This window comes from Monopterus albus, unplaced genomic scaffold (genome assembly GCF_001952655.1).
Source record: "Monopterus albus unplaced genomic scaffold, M_albus_1.0 scaffold23.1, whole genome shotgun sequence".
NCBI lineage: Eukaryota > Metazoa > Chordata > Actinopteri > Synbranchiformes > Synbranchidae > Monopterus > Monopterus albus.
Window position 1 is genome coordinate 857,283 of NW_018127903.1, and position 254 is coordinate 857,536.

Below are 254 nucleotides of genomic sequence, written 5' to 3' on the forward strand. Positions count from 1 at the left end.
CAGGAATCTGACCTACGACCTGCTGTGCACCTTGGCGAACCCCAGCAGAGTTGACACCCGAGGCCTCAACCACCTTGCTGAGGTGGCTGAGCGATTTGCTTTTTCCCTCCTCACAACCAGCCAATGTGACATGTGAGTGTCAAGTTCTCCAAAAGACTGAAGAGTGGGAGGAAGATATCCTTCTTCTAATTTTAAGATGTTGAACATGTTGTGGTCTTTTACAGATAAACACAACAAAGTATTTTTCATGCTTG

At 46.1% G+C, this 254-nt stretch overlaps 1 protein-coding gene across 1 annotated transcript in view; it reads left to right on the forward strand.

The window, feature by feature from the left end:
- adgrv1 (adhesion G protein-coupled receptor V1) overlaps positions 1 to 254 on the forward strand; it is a 95,170-nt gene that overhangs the window by 55,691 nt on the left and 39,225 nt on the right. The window contains 1 exon segment of the mRNA XM_020594633.1: positions 4 to 127. Coding sequence (XP_020450289.1) covers positions 4 to 127 — 124 coding nt within the window.